This window comes from Leopardus geoffroyi, chromosome E1, assembly GCF_018350155.1.
Source record: "Leopardus geoffroyi isolate Oge1 chromosome E1, O.geoffroyi_Oge1_pat1.0, whole genome shotgun sequence".
NCBI classification, from domain to species: Eukaryota; Metazoa; Chordata; class Mammalia; order Carnivora; family Felidae; genus Leopardus; species Leopardus geoffroyi.
In genome coordinates this window covers 2694833-2711395 of record NC_059330.1, presented here as the reverse complement: position 1 = coordinate 2711395, position 16563 = coordinate 2694833, and the positions used below count along the sequence as shown (strand labels likewise).

Sequence of the window (16563 nt, the reverse complement as noted above, 5' to 3'; positions counted from 1 at the left end):
TATTTTTGAGAGACAGAGGGAGAGCATGAGCAAGGGAGGGGCGGAGAGAGAACGGATCCAAAGCAGGCTCTGTGCTGACAGCACAGAGCCCGATGCGGGGCTCGAACCGACCAATCGTGAGATCATGAGCCGAGCTGACGTCGGACGCTTAACTGACTGAGCCACCCCACTCTACTGGGGGTAGAGTCCATTTTGAACCCCATGTGAAGGTAGTTTGTTTTTCTGACACCGACTATCACAACCTTCCCATCAAGGTAGGGATCACGGGACGCCTGGGTGGCTCAGTCGGTTGAGCCTCCCACCTTGGCTCGGGTCATGATCTCGCGGTTGGTGGGTTCGAGCCCTGCGTCGGGCTCTGTGCTGACAGCTGGGAGCCTGGAGCCTGCTTCGGATTCTGTGTCTCCCTCCCTCTCTCGCTGCCCCTCCCCTGCTCACTCTGTCTCTCAAAAATGAACATTGAAAAACATGTTTTTTTTTTTTAAAAAAGATAGAGACATAAGAGGACAAGATGGGAAAAACTAGGAAGAAAACCTAGTTAGATGAGGCGTGATGATTAGCACTTGGAACAGGAGCATTGGGAAGAAGGAATCTTTCGGTCACCGTGAGGGTAGGACGTGGCCCCTTTGTGCCCAGCCCTCCCAAGGCCCTGCCTTGCTGACCTGGATGGTGAGGGACAGCAGGAACCCGTCGATCTGGGTGGGCGGTGGGCAGCCAGGAACTGGGGCAATTTGTTAATGACACTGGGGTAGAGGCCCAAGAGGTTGGCATGGCCCACCGGGTACAGAGAACTTTCTGGGGGAGGGGAGGGGGAGGAAGAGGAGGGCTGACGGAGGGGACAGCCCTGTGCAGCTCTGGGGAGCTAGGAGGAGGGCGTGGTGGGGTGTTACTCTGAACCCCAAAGGATTTCACTTAAAGGAACCTTCCTCCCTGGAGCCAGTGGGGCACCCCAGCCCAGAGCCACCTCTGGTCTTCCAAAGAAGGAGAGCCCTCTCACCGGAGCACTGGAGATGCTTCTGTGTGGTCAGGCCCAGGCTTCGAGAACAAACATCAGGGAGGTGAGCCCTGCTCAGGACAGTGCCTTATGAAGCAGAACTTTCCTGGGGTTGAGGCACCGCTCATCCTAGTAGGGCCACAGCGGGGAGAGAGAGCTCTAGGGGGGCGCTCAGCAGACCAGCCGTAGGGCATCCTCCGTCACCAGGAACTGGCAGGGATCCTGGCAAAGTAGCAGGAGAGAACATTCCCCACTCGGCCCCACCCCCTCAGCCCTGGCAGGCACAGAAAAGGGCCCCTCCTTCCAGGGGTGAGCAGGAGGCTTTGGCTCAGAGAAGTTGCTGGGGAAGGAGGGGAGGAAGGGCAGCGAGGGCGGGGTGGAAGAGAGGGCGGTCAAGGGCGTTGGGAGTCTGAGCTTCTGAAGGCACCAGGGATGGAAGGAAGGGAGGCCGGACCCCTGGGCCCCTGACCCCCAGCTCAGCCTGCAGACTGGTCCCGGGGCTGGTCCAGCACAGGGGCCCCGTGGCATCCGTGATGGGTAAGTTCTTCGGGAAAACTGAAGTCGTTGGACCAGGATGGGGACGAGGCCATTCAGAAACCAGGAGGCAGAGGCGGTGTCCTGCCGCCCACGTTCAAACACACGCTGCAGACAGCGGGTGTGGGCAGGGCCGCCCTGGTCCCCGGGGACCCAAGCCCCTGCCTCTAGCATCGCCACTACCCTGGGGACCCGGATCGCCAGCTGCCTCCTCGCGGTCAACCCCTGATGTTCCGTTTCTCCCACCCCAGCTGGTTGGATGACTGTCCTAGCGAGTGGTGCCTCCGAAGGAAGGGGATTGGAGGCTTGGGTTCTACGTGGGGAGCCCCTGAGTCCCCCCAGCCCCGCCCATACAGCTCAAGTGCTCCTTGATGCGGGCCAGGACTGCGTGTGGGACTTGAGCGCAGTGTGAGAGAATCAGGATGAGGAATTCGGACCGCAGCACAGCCCGGCCTGCCGGTCCGTCCGTCCTGAGCGTCTGCTCTCTCGCCATGCCTCCAAGTCCAAGATTCACCGGGGCCCAGGTCCTGTGATGCTCCTTTTGCCCGTCCGCCCGGGCTCGCTGGGCTCACTGGCAGGTCCCAGGTCCTCGCCCGACCGCCTGCCATTGGGAGCGCAGCAGGAGACAGGTGGGTGGCTGGCACGGGTCTGAGAGGTACTGGGGCTGCCGGCAGGTGGTTCTGGGGAGACCCTGAGGCGCCTGTCCTCTGCGCAGGCGCGCACCGGCGCTTGGCCCTGGCTCGCCGCCTCCTCGCCGGATCTGGGTTTGCTTTTGGCTCCGGGACATTCCTTGTCCCCTCCACCGAGGCGCCTCCTCCTCCCGCATCTGTCCCGTTCACTCCCAGCCCTGGAGGCCAGTGTCCGGGAAACACCCCCGTGTCCTCCCTTTCTCCATTTCTGCGTCTCCTGCCTGGGTTGGTCCTCAGCGCTTCCGTAGGCCGATGAGGGTGGAAAGCACGAGGTCTGCCTGGGGTCCCCCCAGGGTGGTGAGCAGAGGCCCCCTTCTCCCCCCGCCCCACCCCCCAGCCTTGCAGGGCTGCAGGCTGGAGCGCCCCGTGTGTGTGTGTGTGTGTGTGCGCGCGCACACGCGCGCGTGCGCGCGCACAAAGGCAGGGAGGAGGCTGGGCCCTCCCTCCAACCTGTCAAAGCCTAATTTCCAAATTGCAAACACGATTCATGCAATCAGAGCGAACACAAGTCAGAGATTTAATTCAAATCGGTGAGGCGGGCGCGCTGGTTCCGAGGACCGTTGGGGAGCTGCGAGTTGAGCGGCATTTAGAGACGTGCCGTGCTGAATTGTGCCGCCCTTTGCAAGTGTTACCTGGTGTTTTGTTGGTTGGTTGTTTTTTTTTTTTTTTTTTTTTTCAACGTTTATTTATTTTTGGGACAGAGAGAGACAGAGCATGAACGGGGGAGGGGCAGAGAGAGAGGGAGACACAGAATCGGAAACAGGCTCCAGGCTCTGAGCCATCAGCCCAGAGCCCGACGCGGGGCTCGAACTCACGGACCGCGAGATCGTGACCTGGCTGAAGTCGGACGCTTAACCGACTGCACCACCCAGGCGCCCCAGTTGGTTGGTTGTTTTACAGGTTGAGGGTTTGTGGTAACCCTGCAACGAGCGAGCCCATCCATCCGTGCCCTCTGCTCACCCCACATCTCTCTGTGCCATACTTTGGTAATTCTCGCGAGACGTGTACAGCGAAACCTTGGGTTCCGAGTACCTTGTTCTGCGAGGGTTCCACAAGACGAGCAAACCCGTCTGATAAGTTTCACCTTGATGAACGAGCGATGTCTTGTGATGAGGAGTAGCACGCGGTGCCACATGTCACATGATCACAACCGAGCCAATGGCTCTTGAAATTCTCTTAGAGATACAAGTGCCTTGGATGATAAGCGTGTTCCCAGACCAAGGCTCTACTGGGTTTCAAACGTTTTTAAACCTTTATTTATTTTCGAGAGAGAGAGAGCGAGAGAGAGCAGGGGAGGGACAGAGAGAGAGGGAGACAGAGAATCCGAAGCAAGCTCCGGGCTCTGAGCTGTCGGCACAGAGCCCGACCCGGGGCTCGAACCCACGAACTGCGAGATCGTGACCTGAGTCGAAGTCGGACGCCCAACCGACTGAGCCCCCCAGGCGCCCCTGGGTTTCAAACATTTTCATCACCCTGTTTGTTAAGGGGATTTGTGATCAGTAATCTTTGCCATTGCTTTGGGATGGCTTGGGCTGCGCCCATATAAGACAGTGTCCTTGTTCTGTCCACCCCACCGACCAGCCATTCTCCCTGTCTCTCTCTCTCTCCCTCCTGGCCTCCCTATTCCTTGCGACACAGAAAAATGGAAATTAGGCTAATTAATAATGACCGTGCAGTGGCCTCTAAGTGTTCAAGTGACGGGAAGAGTAGCTTGTCTCTCACTTTAAATCAAAAGCTAGAAACGATGAAACTCAGTGAGGAAGGTGTTTTGAAAGTCGAGACAGGCCGAAAGCTTGGCCTCTTGTACCAAAATTAGCCAGGTTGTGAACACCAAGGAGAAGTTCTGGAAGGAAATGGAAAGTGGTTCTCCAGTGGACACAGGAAGGATGAGAGAAACAGCCTTATTGCCGATGGGGAGAAAGTTTGGGTGGTCCGGATGGAAGGTCACACCAGCCCCACCATTCCCTGAGGCCAAAGCCCAATCCAGAGCAAGGCTCTAACTCTCTTCAATGCCATGAAGGCTGAGAGAGGTGAGGAAGCTGCAGAAGAAAAGCCTGAAGCTAGCAGGGGTTGGTTCAGGAGGTTTGAGGGAAGAAGCCGTCTCCACAACGTCAAAGTGCAAGGTCAGGCAACAGGTGCTGATGCAGAAGCTACAGCAGGTTCCCCAGAAGGTCGAGCCAAGAGAGTTCATGAAGGTGGCTCCCCTAAGCAATAGACTTCAAGGTAGACCACACAGAGTTCTGTTGGAAGAAGATGCCATCTAGAACTTTCAGAGCTGGTGAAGAGAAGTCAACGCCTGGCTTCAAAGCTTCAAAGGACCGGCTGACTCTCTCCTTAGGGGCTAATGCAGCTGGTGACTTCAAGGTGAAGCCGGTGCTCGTTGGCCATTCCAGAAATCCCAGGGCCCTTCGGATGGTGCTAGCTCTACTCTGTCTGGGCTCTATCAGTGGAACAACTGAAAAACAGTTGTTACGCTGTTATATACTAGGGCTGGGTTGCTCCACACTCTTGACAACTCTGAATAGACCTCTAGTGACCCGTGAGATTAGATATCTTTTTACCTGTTGGTTAGACCTCCAGGTTTATGTTATGAGCTGTCTTTTTTTGACTTTCCTGTTATATGATTTGCCGTCTTTTCCACGGGGTTATTAATTTGTACGAGCTCTTTATATATCTCAGATTTTTACTGTTGTTGGCAAATAGTTAACCCTCTTTGTCGTTTGCCTGTAATTGCTATGCCTGGAGGTGCCTCACCTCTGCATTGTCCCTCACCCATTCCGTGCTAATGTCTTAGGGTGGCTGACATCTACCCATGCCTTTGTTCCCCTCCTTCTACCCACTCTACCCAGTCCTGGAATTGGGTGACTCACTCTACCCAGTCCTGGAACACTGGGCAGGGAGCAGCAGGGGTAGGCTGGGCTTCTGCACCACTTCTAGAACCTTCTGCCTTCCCCTCCTTCCTCTTTTCTCTTTCCATGACTCCCTCATTCCCTTACTGGAAGGCTGGAGTTGGGGTGGTAAAGAGGGAGTTGTTCCTCCCACTCTGGCCAGCAAGCCCAACTAGGGTAAGGGTCTCCACAGCATGGCTTTGGGACCTGGATGCCCAGTGCTTTATTGTCCGTGAGGAAGTCCCCACCCTAGGCCAAGGGGACCACCACTCTGAAGAGTTAACTGGATATTCCCTAGAAGTGAATGTTACCTGTAACAACCTTCTCTTCTCAAGGCTGGTCAGCCAAGAGTTCAAGGACTAGAGGTGTGCATGTGAGCGATGAGGGGAGACAGAGACAGGGAGAAAGAGAGAGAGTGCCAGTGGGGCTCACAGGGCTGGGCAGCGGAGGTGGTGGGGGTTTCTCCAAAGAGGACTGGAGATTGCTTGGATTTCTACTACTGAGCTGTGCTGGTTTCTCTAATTTCTCCAGGAGATGATCGTTGCTCCCAAAAGACATAGATTGAAGCAAATACTGGTTTATTAACTGGAGCACAACTGCCTTCCAATTCAGTAGTCCATCCATCCATCCATCCATCCGTCCATCCATCCATCCGTCCGTCCATCCACCCACCCACCCATCCATCCATCCATCCATCTGTCCATCCACCCACCCATCCATCCATCCATCTGTCCGTCCATCCATCCATCCGTCCATCCGTCCATCCATCCACCCATCCATCCATCCATCTGTCCGTCCATCCATCCATCCGTCCATCCGTCCATCCATCCACCCATCCATCCATCCATCCATCCATCCATCTGTCCATCCATCCACCCATCCATCCATCCATCCATCCGTCCGTCCATCCATCCATCCATCTGTCCATCCGTCCACCCATCCATCCATCCATCCATCCCATCATTCTTCCTTTTATCCACCATCAAGCAAATATTTGTTGGATATCTCTCATGTGTCAGCACAGCACTGGGCACCAGGCATATAAACTGAATGAGACCCAGCTCCTGCCTTCAAGAAACTCATGGTCTAGTTGGGGAGACACACAGGTAAATGAAAAGGGCACAGAAGGGTGTTAGGACTCACTTGTGTATTAACTCCTCCGTTCAACACCTACTTACTGAGCACCTGCGGTATGCCAGACACTGTGGTGGGCACTTGTGAACCCAGTCCTCGTGAGCTCACAGTCTAGTGATAAAGGGCAGGATGGGGCTCATGTCTTCTGGAACATGCCTCCAAGGTAGCCTCAAGGGCGAGAGAAGGATGGGGGAGGCACACCAGTGTTTAACAGCCTCATCTAGGACGTGAAATATGTTGCTTCCTCCACAGTCCATTGGCCAGAATGGGTCATGTCGCCCCAACCTGAGATATTTAATGAGCCCAAACTCTTTCTGCCACAGCAACTATTAGTTTCTGCCACTCCAAGTTCAGTCAGACATGCCCTTCCTCATGGAATTGGAATATCGAGGCCAATAATTCAAGGGCAGAAAGTGGCAGGAGCTTGGCCATTCCATTGGTTCCTGTGCCCAGAGCTTCCTGAGTTTGCAGTCCTTCCTAAGGACCTTATTTAATTGTTTTTAACGCCTCGAGACAGTTTTTTTTCCATAGACTTTTTTCTTTAATTGATCATCAGGAATTGTTTTCTGTTGCTTGAAGCCAAAAAAGCTTAACAGCTCTATGCCCCTGACTCATTTGTGTTACACAATCCCCACAGAGGGCGAACAGTTCAGGAGCCGCGTGCTGGCACTTTCTGAAGCACCGCTCTGTCTCAACAGCTGCGCTTAGGCAGTGATTTGAATATATGTTGCATTTTGTCCATGCGGATTTCTAAAAACAAGTGAACCCGAAATACCAAAGCACTAATAACCTCCAACAGGAGACAGAGACGGGAATCATTCGGTCGGTTCAAAGGGACACATCGATTTGGAAGGCTCATTGATTTGGAGCAAGAAAAAAGAAACGCAGATGACAGAATGCCCAGGGAACGCCAGAAGCCCGTCACCGAGGATTGAATCTAGAAGGCAACGTGATTCTCTGGAAGTGGAACCCTGCTTTGGAAGAGGCAAGCTTTTCGCCCGACCTAGAAGCAGGGTTTTAAGAAAGGGTACACGGGCACAGCCTGCCCGTCCCCAGACACTTGTCTGCCCTGTTTCCGGGGGCCCCTTTTTAGTGGGTTGTTCATTTTAAAGCTGCGGCCAAGGTCACTATCAACCTCTCGGGCAGTTTCTCGACCTGCCTGTCCTTCTGCTGCTGGACAGGCTATAGGAGGCTGCCCTGTGTCAGGTGACCTTAGGTCCGCTCAGCTGTGGTGGGTGGGGTCAGGGGCAGGATTATATCCCCCCGCCCCACGATATAATAATATAATGCAAAAATGCAAAGCAAAACAAAGTCCTAAAACCCTTTCAGGGGGCTGTGGTCATTTTGAGGTTTGGAGTCTTCAAAAGGCGTGGTGGTGAGTCCCATGAGGTCCTGTTCTCTGGGGGGAGGAGGGAGGGGGGAGGGGCTGTTTCTCTGTTTTGTTTCTGTTGTTTTCTTGGGTGTGGGGTAAGTTACACATGGTTTGGTCGCCCCAGGAGAGGCATACGGGGGGCCTGGCTATCTGGGGGGGGGGGGCGGTTAGATCAATGGGGTCACACGGATGTCACACGGGGCCCTGTTCTTCAGGGGATTTAGATGGAGACGCTGTTCTCGATGAGCGGAGGGTCCAGGTAGGTGTAGGGCAGGGCCAGCTCCTTGTTCCGTTTCTGGATATCCTTCGAGATCTGGGCCAGGCGGCTCTGGAAGGCGGCGATGCTCCGCCGGGGGGCCTCCTCGATGAAGTGCTCCTCCGGGTAGGTGCCCAGGGGCCACTGGGAGGCAACGGCAAGGTCAGATGTAGGGGCTGCTTAGCAGCTGTGACCCGCCTTGGCCTTCCACCCTGGAGACCTGGAAGAAGCCTCCCACGGAGCCTCACCTCTGCCCCTCCCTCCAAACAGTTGAGGACCGCCGCGGGTAGCTCTTGGGGACCGGGCTAAAAGCTCACGTCAGAGTTTTAAAGGGGGTGCCGCGACCTCCCACCCCAGCATGGTCACCTTGCAGCTCAGGGTGACTCTGGATCAACTCGTTCGATCATTTGCCCCTCCTCATGAGATGTCCCATGCTCATGTGCCCCCCTGGGAAGGTTCCGTGCGGTGAAGGGACCCCGCTCCTTGACGGCAGTGTGGGGTCTGGGCCGGGGCGGTGGGGAGGGGAACACTATCCGCTCGCATCCCCCAGAGCGGACCTGGCCTGGCCCCCCGGCCCCACACTCACTCGGTCTCCAGGCTCCTTGCTCAGCAACCAGAGGGTGACGATGATATCACACGTGGCGTTGACCGCTGGGAGGGTGGCTATGAACCCCTCTGGCTCTGTCTGGCCTTTGGAGGTGGGCGGGGGCAGCTGCATGGTGGGAGGTAGGTTGGGCATCCAGATGGAGGAGTCAAACTGCAGGCAGAGAAGGCAACGTGAGTCCCCGGAGCCTGGCCCCCTCCATCCCCCCACCCTGGCACTGCCCCATCTCACCTGCCCTGCACTAACAGCATGGTGCTTGGCAGAGCAATTGAAGATCACCATGGTGGCATAGCGCACCAGGGATTCCCGGGTGTCCAGCGAGGAGGGCACCCCTGCGGGAAGACGCGGGTGGACGTGGGGCTACCGGGGTCCTCAGGGCCACACCGCAGGCGCCTGAGGGTGGGGCCCGAGGGCCGTGGTCTCCGTACCTGAGTCCTCTCGGCCCAGGAAGCCCTCAGAGAAGATCTCCCGCACCCAGGCCTGGAGTTCACTGTCGTCACGCACGGACGCGTCACTCGGGTAGTAGATGCCGACTATTTCGGAGACAAAGCTGCAAGGTGCACTGGGTTCAGGCCCCACTTTTGACCTTGACCCTCTCTGAGGAGCAACCGCTATTCAGTGTCATTGACGTCCGGCCCTGCTCCTTGTCGGGAGCCTCCCTGCGCCCTCCCCCGACCCCCAGCTCTCTGGCCCCCTCACCTCTCCACCGCACCCCAGATCTGCAGCCCATCATCCCGGTAGTAGTAGCCCGGGATGTCTTCCACTCCTCGGGCCCGGATATCCTCGGGCAGGCACAGGGCGGTAAAGCTCAGTTCCTCCATGCGCCTCTGTATCAGCTCAGAGAAGCCTCCGAGGCCGATGCCTGTGGACTGGGAGACAGGACTTGTGGGTGCCAGAGCCCTGGACCCAGAAGCATGCGGTAGCACCGGTGGGAGAGACAGCCCCCCCCCCACTTCCTCCCCCCCCCCCCCGGGGCCTCAGCTTCTCCAAATGGCAGGCGTCTCCCCTGTACCCTCCCTAAGGAAGTTCTTACCCTTTCCACCACCTGGCCCGGGGCGATGAGCAGCTCGCGGGCAAGAGTGTTGATGTGAAGGGTGTAGCGAGTATGTGGGATCAACAGCTGGAGGGGTGGGATAAGGGAGAGGTGGGGGAGGCCTGGCTCCCTCTGGCCTCAGACCTCCCCCTGGAAAGAGATGATGGGGACCAGAAGGGCGGCCTGGGCCTGGGATCAGGGCTCCAGACCTAGGACTAGGGGCTGGGCTCCACCAGCGTCTTGTGCTGTGACCTGGGCCTGGCACCTGGCTCTCTCTGGCCTGGATGAACATCACAAGCCCCCCCAGCTCTGGCATTCTGTGATTTCCTAGTCCCTGGGCTGGCAGCGCGCCATGGAAACCAGGGCGTGTGGCGCAAACTGGAACCATCTCGCAGAGCACCGGGCCCTGGGAGCTGCAGATCGGAAAGAGCGTGGACTGAAGCGGATAGAGAAGGGCCTGTGTCTGGGACCGAGGAGACTAAGCAAGAATCAGAGAATCCAAAAACCCATGGGGAATATTCGTGGCCTTCAGAGAAGGCCTCGGGTCCCTGGGGGAAAGCAATCTGGGCCACCTGAAGGCTTAGCAGAGCCCAGGGGACCTACAGAGCCCACCTTCGAGACACGGGTTCCCCTCCCAGGGCTCCCTCACCCCTGTCGCCATCTGCAGAAAACCCGTGGGTCTCTCAAGGCCAAGTTCACACTTTGGCATCTGCCAGCCCCAGGTCTCTCCTAAAACTGGGCTTCTGGATGGCAGCTGGCTGTGAGCTGCTCTCCTCTAAGAAGGGGCCCTCTCTGGGGTACAGCTGGCTCTCACGTGCAGTTTCCTCCCTCACCCCTGTCCCCCTCCCCCTCCCTCAGGCTCGGGCCGTGGGAAAGCAGGCTCGCAGGGGCTGGGCGCTGCACCCCCAGCCTGGAAGGACAGAGCCACATGGGGACAGGCGGAGGAGAGCCGCGAGGGACGGGGACCCGCAGGCCTAGGGCACGGTCCGGGCCACCGACCTTGAAGAGCGGGTGGCAGTGGGGCAGCTGGCGCAGCGTGGCCATGGTGAAAACCTCAGAGAGCAGGTGTGCCTGCAGCAGGTGCGTGAGGGCCTCGTGCACCGAGAACTCCGAGTTCCGCACCCACGTCTTGGCCAGCAGCCAGTCCCACTTGTTGTCGCTGGGCAGGAAGATGGGGCTGGTGGGTCCAGGGGTCTGGCTGAGCTGTAGGAGAAGCCGGTGTGGGCAGAGGAGGCCACGGGGTGCCTGCCGACCGCTCCGTCCAGCCCCCTCCCTCCCCCTGCCCCCCTGCCCACCTGGATGGCGAGAGGCAGCAAAGGCCCTCCCCCGGGCCTCTGGTACAACAGCGTCATCGGGGCTGCGGAGAACTGAGGCTTCCCGTTGATGACGTTGGTGCGGACGCCAGAGAGGATGGCGTGATCCACCAGGAACAGGGAGCCCCTCTGCGGGAGACAGAAGGGTGGCAGGGGCTGCCGGCTGGCTTTCTGAAGGATGCAGGGGTGGCGGCGCCGGAGAGGATGGGCGAGGGCAGAGGAGTGTGCCCGGAGAGGGCGCTCCAGGCACGCAGCCCTTAGGAACGCTGAGCCTCCAGCAGGGGGCGGTGTGCAGAGCCTGGACGCAGGGGGGCCCCTCACCTCCAGCTCAGCCTGCAGACTGGCCCCGGGGCCCAGCACGGGGGCCACCATGTCATCGGTGACGGGGAAGTTCTCTGGGAGGGAGCGGCAGCGGCGGATCAGGACAGGGTTGAGGCCGTTTAGGAACTGGGAGGCGAAGAAGGCGTCCTCCTGCCAGTGCTCATACACGTACTCTGTGGGGGTGGGGAAGAGGGGACTAGGTCAAGGTCACCTTCAAGGCGGAGCTGTTCCGGGGCCATCCGGGGTTCCCTTTGCTTCTCTATACCTTCGGGGTGACCTCTCAGCCCTCGGCTTCAGCCACTGCTGTTGGCCAAGCAGCGAATCCCAGTCCCCAGCGCACCTGTCCCACCGTCTACCCGATGGCCCAAGGCCGGGACTCAGCAGCCTTAAACACAGCACATCTGGGACCCACCGCGGGCTCCTGCTCTGGCCCAGCCCCTCCTGTCACCTGACATCTGGGGAACAGCACCCCCATCCAGCTGGCTGCTGTGGCAGAGCCGGGGGGCGGGGGGCTCTCTCTGCCGCTTCCGCTCCCTCCTGGGTAGGTCTGGCCCCCCCTGGTCCACTCCACCTCTGCTGTCACTGCCTCGCAGAGGTCACCATCCTGTGATGACCATTTCTTTTTTATTTCTTTTTTACATGTTTATTTATTCGGGAGACAGAGTGCACGCAGGGGAGGGGCGGAGCGGGAGAGAGAGAGAGAATCCCAAGCAGGCTCTGAGCTGACAGCAGAGAGCCCGACGTGGGGCTTGAACTCACGAGCTGCGAGATCAGGACCTGAGCTGAAGTCGGACGCTCAACCGACTGAGCCCCCCAGGCGCCCCCCTCAAACACCATTCTTGGTACCGTTGACACCCCCTCAGCTTGGAGGCCTCGGCATAAGAGTCCCCTCCTTGGCAGAGCTTTACAGGACACCCCCTAGACGAGGCAGGTCCTCCTTTGATGTACTCTCACTGGAGCCAACGAACTGGTCTCACAAATAAAGCTCATTATTTTGATTTTGAGTCTCATGTCCACCCGCCGGCTCAAATGGGAGCCTTGCGGGGACAAAGAGAGTGTCCGCAGCCCCTAACTCAGTGTCTGATGGGTATTTGCCCAACAAACACGGCTGGACTGAGAGGCATTAGAAGGTTAGGGACGCCCCCGTCTACACTCTCCTTTGTATGTGTGGAGAAGGTAAGGTCTAGCGAGGGACGGGGCCCCTGCCCAGGGTCACACGGTGACTCGGCGCTCAGTTTTCTGAGGCTCCGGACGGCTACGAGAGCGGATGTCTCAGGGAAGAAGTCAGGAGCCCCAGCCCACGTCCCTCACCAGCAGCCGGGGACTTATGGAAGTTGAACATCCTTTTCATCTCGTGCAGACTTTTCCAGTGCCCCTTGCGGTACAGCAGGCCCTTGAGTGTCATCTCTGTAAACCTGTCAGAGGATGTCAAGGGTGGGCGGGGGGCAAGGGGCCCCGGGAGACCCTCCCCTGGCAGCTGGCCTTATCCTTTCTGGAATCTTGAAGCAGCAGCCTCCGGGGCCCAAAGTAGCCACTACCCCTGACGGAGGGAGGCATTGTCCCAGGAGGACGGGTGGCAGGCAGAGGCTATGCCCCGGGTAGGGCTGTGTGACCCGCATCCTTGACGGTGGGGGAGGGCAGAAGGCAGGGGTCCTAGGGCATCTGAGGCCCAGGGTCGGGAGAGGGTGGGCCTTCTTACCCAGAGCCAGCTTTCAGGTAGAAGTGGACGTTTTTGGTTACAGAGTATTTGATGTTGAGATCTAGGTCTTTCACGGTCTTCTCGTCCAGGCAGCGAGGCCAGCCTGGGCGGTAAGTCTTCCATCTGGAGGGAAGAGCAAGAAGGCGGTCACCGAGAAGCCTCGGGGAACCCGCTGACTAGGGCAAAGGGAGAGGTAGGCCCTCGGAGGACCTGGGCAGAGCTAGCACCCTTCTACAAGCAAGGGTGTTCCTCGCTCTGCCCTTGCCTGACAGCCACAAGGCTTCGGGGAAGCCACTGTGTTCCCTCAGTGAGACTTCTCCCCTGGCCACAGCTGACCGGTGCAGGGCTGGGCACTTAACCAGAGGTAGGCCAAGCAAAGTCCTTCCGGGAGAAGTAGGGATGGGGGCTGTTAAAAGAGAGACATCGGGGTGCGCCTGGGTGGCTCAGTCGGTGGAGCGTCCGACTTCGGCTCAGGTCATGATCTCACGGTCCGTGAGTTCGAGCCCCGCGTCAGGCTCTGTGCTGACCGCTCGGAGCCCGGAGCCTGCTTCAGATTCTGGGTCTCCCGCTCTCTCTGCCCCTCCCTTGCTCAAGCTCTGTCTCTCAAAAATGAATAAACATTAAAGGGAGAGAGAGAGAGAGAGAGACATCAGGTTCAAAATGGAGTCACTCATGCTAAGCCCTCGTCGACAAACCAAGACTCAACACCTAATCTGTTTGCAATTTCAGCCTCTCCCAGGTATGTGACCTTGAACCAGTCAATCTGGAATTACCTGGTTAGCATCCGTAAGGTAATCTGCCTGACAGATTCCCACCTTTCCCCAAAGGAAGGTGACCTTGCCTGAACCAATCTGCTCTTTGCTAGAAACTTCCTTTTTCTGCTCCGCATCTGCCTATGAAGTAAGCCTTCCATTTGGCAGGGCTCCTCAGAGCTCCCTTCTATCTGCTGGGTGGGAGGCCGCCTGATTCGTGCATCGCCGAAGAAAAACGTACTCGGTTGAATGTTGTTTTTTAACAACCCCCAGAGAGGCTGTGTCTCTCTCTGGGTATCTGGACTAGCGCATGTACACATGGGGACTCTTACTTGGGGCCATTTTCCGCTGTGTGGGCTGGGACCCACAGAAAGCTGTTCTGCAGGGAGACAGAAAAGTAAAGCATCTAGACCGCTGGAGGCAGGGAGGGAATGACCTTGGCTTCTGGCCTATGAGATCTGACTACACGTCCAGCACTTGGGCGCCCTCTTGACACAGGCCGTTTTTCTTCCTGTCTGCTTGCTAGCCTGGCCTCGTGCTTGTGCCCACAGAATCTCTGACTTACAGAGGCGCATCTCACAGAGGGAGGCCGTCGTGAAGAAGGAGTTCAAGAAGGCATCCCATGGAGAGACACTCTGGCTCCCAGAGCTTGGGGGAGCCCAGAAACTCACTCTGCCCTGGCCTACGGCAGGTCAAGTTGAGCTAGCACAACACGGCCTGAAGCCCTTTGGGCGAAATGGTAAGCTCACATCCCGGCAGAGCTGACGACCCCCAGCCAGTCTTTCCTCCTCTCAATCAATCATTGCCTTTGGCTCAGAACTTTCAACTTCAAAGAGCAAGTTGTCGTTAAAGCACCCTGCTACCAGGTGGTGGCTGAACCCTACTCCTCCGGGATCCACCCAGAGATCTTGGTGAAATGCAGATTCTGATTTAGTAGGTCTGCAGTGGGTGGGCCCGAGAGGCCGCCTTTCTAACAAGTTCCCAGGTCATGCTGACGGTCACCTGAGGCCACGCTTTCGATCCTGAGGGTCTAGACAATTGCAGTACACGTGGCTGAGGGACAAGAGCAATGGCACACGTTTGTGCAAGGCTTGGCACTTGAGAGAGAGGGAGGGAGAGAGAGAGAGAGAGCTCACAAGGAGGATGGGCAGAGAGAGAGAGAGAGAGAGAGAGAGACAGAATCCCAAGCAGGCTCTGCAAGGTCAGCGCGGAGCCCGATTCGGGGCTTGAACTCACAAAGAACCGCAAGATGGTGACTGAGCCGAAAACAAGAGTCTGACAGTCAACTGACTGAGCCACCCAGGTGTCCCGACTAGGTGTGTTCTTAACCATTTTCTCATTTATTCTTGCTAATAACACACATCAGATTGGTATTCTTCACTTCTTTTGCAGAAGAAAATAAAGATCGTAAAGGTTAAGTGATGCCTAAGGGGTCACAGCTCCCCTCCGTGGGGCCCAGACTAGCCCTAGGTCTCAGAACCCCTGGGTCTTTGTTTTGGCACAAGGGAAGAAAGCCACTCCACAGACAGGAACCAAATGGGCCTGCGTGTGTCGTTTCTCCAGAGACCTGCTCAAAAGCCGGCAGGCCCAGACTGCACACAGCAGCCCCCAGCAGGGGCTGAGTTGGCCAGACCACCACCTTTTGAAAACCCGTAGCCCCAGGTCCCTTGCAACCCGTACGGCCGTCCCACCGCCGGGGCGACTTCTGGGACCCCAGCTCTCCCGGCTGAGCCCAGAGCAGAGACAGGGACCTCGGTTCACCTACCCCGCGAGGTGAGTTTCTTGGGCCTTGGGGTGGTGAATTTCTGGTTCTGCCCAGATTTTGAGGAAGGAGGATGTAAGAAAAAGCCCCAGGGCAAGGAAGGCACCAGCAAGGGTGAGGCATTTCCAGCAGTGGTTTTCAGACTTCGCTGGGCACCAGAGTCCTCTGGAAAGGCTTGTTCAAACAGTATTGCCGTCCCCACCCCCAGTATCTGATTCAGTGTCCGAAGGTGCCAGGGGATTCGCGTTTCGAACAAGCTCCCACAGGATGCTGATGTCAATGGAGAGGACTGGCAAAGACTTGGCCAGGCTGCCCTGCATCCCTTGAGCGATGCCCGCCCTCGGCTCCCTTGCCCCACTCCCACCCCGCGGGAGCCCCTTCCTCACTGGTAGGAGTCCTGCCTGGCCTGCAGCTCTTCCCTGCGTTGCTGCTGGAGGACGGGGTGATCGTCTGCCCAGGAGACCTTGCCTGTGAGGGCACAGGAAGGGGTGAGGAGGGCAGAGACCCCCCCCCTCCTGGCCCCAGCTGCTCTGGCCTCCACTCCAGCCACCCTCGATCAGGTCACCTGCCCCCCCACACCGGGCTGCTACCCCCTCAACCTCCCCAGTGGCCACACCAGCTTCCCCATCCGCTCCCCTCGCCTTTCCCGACCACCGCAGGCTCGCTCCTCCCCCCCCCCCCCCCCCCCCCCCCGCCGCGCCCTCCCCGGCGCCGCCCTGCCCACCCGCCCCCTCGCGCAGCGTCAGGATCCCGGAGCCCTCCATCCACTGGTAGCAGGGGAAGCGGAGGGGGGCGCCCTGCGGCGGCGTGAGCTGCAGCCAGTCGCAGAACCAGGCGTCCCGGGCCAGCGGCCCCACCGGGCTGGGCAGCAGCAGGGGGGCCTTGTGCAATCGCAGCAGCAGCACCCGGCCCACGTCCTGGGGCGACGCCACCCGGAAGTCCTCCACCTGGAGGGGAGAGATTTAGTAACCGGCAGGCCGGTCCCCGGCTCCCCGCTCCACCTTCACCCCTGCCCCGCCAGGCACTCACTGCGCCCTTGCTGAACTCCTTGCCGAAATGGTCCAGGGGCAGTGGGGGGGTCTCCCCCAGGGTCCCCACGATGCTGACAGCTATTCTGTTCCACGTGCCAGCCCCGATGACCTCCCCCGTGGACACTCTCACCCCGTACTCGGCCATGGTGCCAGCCCGAGTCTGGATGTCTACTGCCCGGTCGGT

General features: G+C 58.4%; 2 protein-coding genes across 2 annotated transcripts in view; one reads left to right on the top strand and one right to left on the bottom strand.

Moving 5' to 3' along the window:
- Positions 1–9952, top strand: part of ALOX12B (arachidonate 12-lipoxygenase, 12R type) — a 23888-nt gene extending 13936 nt beyond the window's left edge. Inside the window, exon 15 of the mRNA XM_045487358.1 lies at positions 9915–9952. Coding sequence (XP_045343314.1) covers positions 9915–9941 — 27 coding nt within the window. The 3' untranslated portion in view covers positions 9942–9952. The remainder of the gene's footprint in view (positions 1–9914) is intronic.
- Positions 6231–16563, bottom strand: ALOX15B (arachidonate 15-lipoxygenase type B). The gene is made up of 14 exons (XM_045487356.1): positions 16378–16563; positions 16073–16295; positions 15735–15816; positions 12835–12957; positions 12447–12550; positions 11136–11308; positions 10797–10943; positions 10501–10704; positions 9502–9588; positions 9168–9337; positions 8897–9018; positions 8700–8800; positions 8451–8621; positions 6231–8008 (listed from the first exon to the last, which is right to left on the bottom strand). The coding sequence occupies exons 1-14, from the start codon at positions 16522–16524 to the stop codon at positions 7829–7831; spliced, it is 2034 nt and encodes a 677-aa protein (XP_045343312.1). The 5' UTR covers positions 16525–16563; the 3' UTR covers positions 6231–7828.

Coding starts and splice junctions, on each gene's coding strand:
- ALOX15B (XM_045487356.1), bottom strand. CDS start 16,524: ATGGCCGAGTACGGGGTGAGAGTGTCCACGGGGGAGGTCATCGGGGCT. Junction 10,944..11,135: donor GTCTGCAGGCTGAGCTGGAG/GTGAGGGGCCCC, acceptor TGTCTCCCGCAG/AGGGGCTCCCTGTTCCTGGT. Junction 8,622..8,699: donor ATGCTGTTAGTGCAGGGCAG/GTGAGATGGGGC, acceptor CTCTGCCTGCAG/TTTGACTCCTCCATCTGGAT.